Source organism: Ailuropoda melanoleuca, chromosome X (genome assembly GCF_002007445.2).
Source record: "Ailuropoda melanoleuca isolate Jingjing chromosome X, ASM200744v2, whole genome shotgun sequence".
Taxonomy (NCBI): domain Eukaryota; kingdom Metazoa; phylum Chordata; class Mammalia; order Carnivora; family Ursidae; genus Ailuropoda; species Ailuropoda melanoleuca.
This window is the reverse complement of record NC_048238.1, coordinates 110,543,187-110,549,186: the sequence shown is the minus strand read 5'-3', so window position 1 is coordinate 110,549,186 and position 6,000 is coordinate 110,543,187. Positions and strand designations below refer to the sequence as shown.

General features: G+C 43.6%; 1 protein-coding gene across 9 annotated transcripts in view; it reads right to left on the bottom strand.

Moving 5' to 3' along the window:
• Positions 1 to 2,055: 2,055 nt before the first annotated feature.
• The window catches only part of ZNF185 (zinc finger protein 185 with LIM domain), a 59,490-nt gene continuing 55,545 nt past the window's right edge, over positions 2,056 to 6,000 (bottom strand). For all 9 annotated transcript variants that reach the window (XM_019792885.2, XM_019792888.2, XM_019792890.2 and 6 more), the window contains 2 exons: positions 5,361 to 5,459; positions 2,056 to 4,411 (listed from right to left, as the gene is read on the bottom strand). In XM_019792885.2, coding sequence (XP_019648444.1) covers positions 5,361 to 5,459 — 99 coding nt within the window. In that variant the 3' untranslated portion in view covers positions 2,056 to 4,411. The remainder of the gene's footprint in view (positions 4,412 to 5,360; positions 5,460 to 6,000) is intronic.

Here is a 6,000-nt window from a genome sequence, read left to right as displayed (position 1 = left end):
AGATACAAACCCTCATTCTTGACCAGTCTCAGCCCTTAGTGGTCCTGCCTGCACAAGTCACTATAGTTTTCCATTAACTTATATTATTGGACAAGGAAACACTAAGAGACACTCTCAGAGGATCAGCCTTCTAGGTTGCAGACATGGTCCTTCCTGCTCCCGCTGTGTAGCAGCAATACTACTTTCCCTTGATAATCAGGAGCAATCAGCCATCCAGTAACCCTCTTCTTTGTTGGTTCAGTGGTATGAGAGGCCCCAAATTGCCAGGTGGCAGTCTAACTTTCAATTCAATGGAACCAGTGTTGGTTCCCCTTGTGAAACCTTTCCTCCCTTGGGACCTTCACAGGGAGACAATATTGTGCAAAGAAGCATCACAAGAGGAATGCATTCCGTGGAGAGTCACAGGTGGAAGACATTCATAAGCAGAGTCCTAAGAGGACACCACATGAGGATGAATGGGTTGGGGGCCCTCACAGGTGTAGATCTATGGGGGAGGAGACTAAGTACTGGGATCAACCTGCTTGGTGGAAACCTGGTATGCTAAGTGATTTTTCAAAATAACACTACTGTATTTCTCTTTTAGGTATTTGTGCCATATACTGTCACCAACAGAGCTGTAGAAATATCTGGTTAGGAGCTACTACTGTAGTCCTTGTCTTTTGAAGTAGTAAATCCTCTTTTTCCTTTCCCAATTGTACTCATGTGGCCAAGATGGTGACTGAGGTTAGGGTGAGAAAGTAGCTCCAGGGACACTAATTCAATAGCTATTGAACATTGGGTTCCAAGGTCCCTGCTCAGTAGTTGAAGGATTCCTCTGTCATGTCTGCTATCTTTGGACTGACTTTTTTTTAAAGATTTTATTTATTTATTTGAGAGAAAGAGAAAGAGAGTGCGAGCGAGCACACAAGAAGGGAAGCATCAGGCAGAGGGAGAGGGAGAAGCAGACTCCCTGCCGAGCAGAGAGCCTGATGTGGGGCTTGATCCCAGGACTCTGGGATCATGACCTGACCTGAAGGCAGACACTTAACCACCTGAGCCACCCAGGCAACCCTGGACTCACTTTTTGATCACTTTTTTTTTGGTCCCTGAGCTGGATCAAGACATGGATAGCATGCAAATTATATTTTTGGAATCAAAACTCAGAAGCACGGATCACTTGACAGAATGACAATTTGACAGGATTCTGTAGCACTGGCCTCAGGGAGAAAGATGAAAGTCTTGACTATTGGTACACATCTGGAGGAATGGGGTTGGATGTGTGTGTGTGTACCTTTGAGAGGTGTTTGAGAGATACATATATTTAGAATTACTGTCAAAGAAGAGTTGATGGGGCCAGGGGTGTTTAAATGGGAGAAGAGGTGATGAAGGGAAAATCCAATAAGCATCATCATCTAATTTAGGGCTTAGCATATAGGACAGGGATGATAGATTACCAGTGGGCAATAGCTAAAGGGAAACATATTCTAACTCAACTGAAGAACGCATTTTCTGAAACTGGACCTGTCCACAGACAGAATGAGCTTGTATGGGACTGAGCTGGTCATTGCAAGTGTGTGATAAAGACTAGATGGCCATCTGTCTGCAATGGTAATGAAGAGGAGGATGGACCCAAAAGAATAAAATATTCTTTATTAAGAGCTGACGAGTCTAGAATTCCACACTTCCTTACATGCATGATTTCTAGGTTCTGCTATTTTTTTCTCTTTAGATTGGATACTTCTTATTTATTTACTTTTGTAAAGAATAGCTTTGGGGGCACCTGGGTGGCTCAGTTGGTTAACCATCTGCCTTCGGTTCAGGTAATGATCCCAGGGTCCTGGGATTGAACCCCAAGTTGGGCTCCTTGCTCACTGGGGAGCCTGCTTCTCCCTCTCCCTCTGCCTGCCACTCCCCATGCTTGTGTGCCCTCTCTTTCTCTGTCAAATAAATAAATAAATAAAATCTAAAAAAAAGAGAATGGCTTCAGGTAATAGAAGAAAATAAATTACACAGGGAAATACACCAAGTTATTGCACTTTAAAAAGGAAACCTTAACATTGACAACACTGACACATGTTAATATCTCAACATTTATTATAATTGTGTACACTAATTCAAGTTAAGCAAATGTGATTAAAACACAAGACAATTAAAAAGAAGCAAAAGTGTAATGCAACCACCACTCTTAAGTCTGCAGAAGTCTGTGTCTTCTTAGACATGAAAGAGGCTGTTTTGGATAGAAATCAACATTTATCTTACAAGCTTTCTATCAATTTCTTGCATATTGATTTTAAAACCCCTTTAAAGGCAGAGTGTAGCTTAAAGGTGGAGAAGTCAGCCTGTCTTGGACGTCTTTACCTGTACTCCACTAACTGGGCCTATACTGACTCGGGGTTGGTACCTCCCTCACTAAGGAGCAGCCTTTCTTTCCCTTTTACTCATTCATTCAGCACCTAGGTATCAGTGCCTCCCATGTGCTGAGTCCCATGCTGTGGGCTATACGTGAGGAATACCAGCTCACATTTAGTGTTGGTACATGACATATTGTACCACTTTTCCCCTCCAGAGCAAATCTAATGCACATCTATGCAAATAAATGGAGTGTTCCTCTCTATTCATTTGGTGGGAAGACAAATCCACCACCCAATGTGCATAGGACTCAAAAACCGGAGCGAGATGGAGACATTTCCTGATTAAATCAAGAGAAGAGACCCTCATTTTTCATCAGAAAAACTCACAGGTTGTTCTTTCTCTCAAGGACCTTGCACAGTGATGTTCGTCCCAAAGGCAGAGGGGCTTAGCTGAACCTGAGCAGAGTATCAGCTGACTATATGGATGGGCCTGCAATCTGTTAGGACGGCCAACAGGTTTCTGTGTTCCAGGTACTTGGGACCCCAGTAGTTGCTGCTATCTTGGGACAGTCTGTAGTGAAAAATAAGTTACTGAAGGCCCTGGGCTCAGATCAGGTAGTTTACTGGGGTTTCCCTGGGTTGACAAGCTGTTCTTTGGAAAGGTCTGTGAGTCAAATCTCTACCCAACAGAGAAATCTGAGTTCAGAAGAGCATCTTAGTTCAGAATTGTTTTCATGGGAAGGGGAGGAGAGGGAAGGCAGGCAGTTTGGCATTTGTGGTACTTTATGGGGAGACCTAGGATGCCCAGAGGAGAAGCATGATTTAAAACTTTCCTGTCTTTGTAAGAGTATGCCTTAAGGGAGGCCTGAGGAGGGCAGTGTTACCTGGTGAAATGAGATAACCTCCGCACAGTGCTTGGTACACAGTCACTACTATATCAATGCTTGGTATTGTGGTTACTGTTACTGAAGAGAACATGGGTTCTGGAGAGAGACAGTAATGGTTCCACTCAATGCAATGACCATCTTCTGAGCCTCAATATCTTCATCTGTAAACTGGGGACAAGAATACCCTCTGCATAGGATTACTATGGGAATTAATGCCATCACTTTGTGATAATGCGTGATAATGTAGTAAGGCCTTGAGAAATGCTAACTGCTTTTCTCCTTTCTTAATCCTGCTGGAGTTGATACACCCTAAAACCTACTTTAGATGATTTCCCTGTAACTATTGGGAATTGAAGGCAAAGGTATTAATCAACTACCAAGATTCAGACACAGATGTTTCTTTGGTCAGTGGCCTTCTAAGAATCACATCCAATAGAATTTAAACTTAACTGTGTAGGCTTTCTAATACATGCCCACATGCCTGCAGGAAAAAAAAAACCTCAATTATAATGAAAAGTGGGAAGGCAAAGATAATAAAAATCTGTTATATAACTCAATCAAAGGCAACTAACTACTTTTAAACGTGTATGGAAAATTAATTATAGACATATATATACCTATATATATCTATCTATATAGATGTAGATATATCTCAAATAGACAAGCCAAATATTACTCTATGCCAATCCCTAGCATTCAATGTCTGCAATTTACCCACCAGACATCATCAAAAGTCTTCAACCTGGCCCCTCAGAAGCTTCAGGGGATCTCTTGCTTTCAAGTCCCAAAGATACGCTTAGAACTGTGACTAGAATGTGGGTTTGCTTCTGTCCCAAAAGTCAGGACACACTGAAAACCATGCTCCTGCCTATTGTACGGGGCTGCCTAAACTCATCAGGAGGCCAACCTGCCTTAGGAAAGCTAAGATTACATTCTTGTTCAATCCTTTTTTCTTGAGCCTGAAATAAAATCATGGACATAAAGTGCTTTCTAAGGTATAAAAAGCTACACACACAAATAATTATCATAGCATCATATTCTACTGGATGTAAGCAGTTCAACTGGAGAGGGACAAAAGCATGAAGAAATTAAATGGGGAGGGAGAAAGTGAGGGAAGAGGAGCCAGCAACTTGGGGCAACTGGGGACAGCCAAACTTGTCCAGGAGTCATCAGCTTCTTCTCAGCCTGGAAGAGCTAAAAGAAAATAGTAGTAGCCATGAGATTGGAAATACACATCCAATTCAATAACCAGTCAATCGATCTTGGGGTGGTTGATATTTCCAGGCATTAGGAGTAACAGTCCAGGTTAATGTGCCTTCTAGAGAGAAGGCAGAACAGGCTTATAGCTGGTGGACAGCCTGATTGCTACCCATTCCCATTGTCTTCAAGGTAGATATGCTGCTCTGTGCTTCTAGCTGAGGAGGTGCGAAGGAGGAGGGGCTGCCAGGATTTGGAAAGGCAGTGTCCTATGGGCACCGGGCCCCATGCAACTCAGACACCTCGGTCAATTCTTCCGGCTTTTAGCATGCAAACCTGTCTTCAGGCAGTGTTGAAAATGCAGTCCAGAGGCTGCCCAAGCAGCCCTTCCTGGTTAGGCCAGCCCTAGGATGGCACCATCCCCTCCCACACATGCTCCCCTGCTGCTGGACTCCCACCTGTATCCTGTTTTATTGAACACCTTGGCTTTTGAGTTCTGATCTGATGCTATACAAGCAATGGTGGAGGTGGTCCAAGGGAATGTAGCAGAGAGCCTTGGATTTGAATTTGAAATCCTCGGTTAGATCCTGATTCTGTCATCCACTAGCTAGGTGTTTCCCCAGGCCCTTTTCCTTTTTAGGTCTTTATTTGCTTGTCCTCAAATAAGGCTAACAACATAGGCCTGCCCAGCATCCCAAGACAGCTAGAGGGCTCAACTGAGGTGGTGCCTGGAAGGTGCTTCTTGAGAGGAAGAGATCATGATCCCTGCAACTTAGAAGTGTCTGTGGAGAGGGTCTTTATTTGTGCCACCTAAAACTTCAAAGGCTCATAGGGCTTCCCTAAACATAAAGGTTAAGAGAGGTAACAGTATCCTGGGTTGAGACTCGGAGAGAGATCAGGGCACATTTCTTCTGCCTAATAACTTTCCTGGCTACTTGGCACCCACCTAGAAGAGCTTCTCATAGCATTTCCTGCAATGGATGGTGTCACGGTGAATGAAGATCTGATCCAAGAGCTCACCCATTGGTTTACTGCAAATCCCACACTGAAAAAGAAAGCAAATGAAGCAACATAAATGGGTGGAGTGTGGAGGGTGCACCTGAGCAGACACTGAGCTGATGGCACATCCTGGACTTTGAAGCAGACAATAAAAAAGAGTAGAAAACAGAGACAAACCTCAAGCAAACAAAAAAAACTCACACAAAGTACCCGGCAGGATGATCACATAGTAATTAGGAGCCCAGGTTTCAGAAATGGGCCTGGGTTTGAGCCCTAAATCCACTACTTACTAGCTGGGTGAGCTTGGGCAAGTTACTGAGGCTCTCTGAGCCTCTGTTTCTTCATATATAAAACAGGCACAGTGGCAGGTTACCATGAGGATATAGTGAGGTAGTCCCCATGTAGTATTCAATCTGGGGTCATACACAAAGTAAGTCATTGCTGTTATAGGAGGGCTGTGGGACTTCAGTTGTGATGTTTAAGATCCAAAGAAGGTGATATGAAAATCAAATAAAAGGGAAGGCTGTTACAGGAGCGTAGCTCTGCTGTCCTCATGACTCTTGTACCTGCCACTCTAGTGGACACCT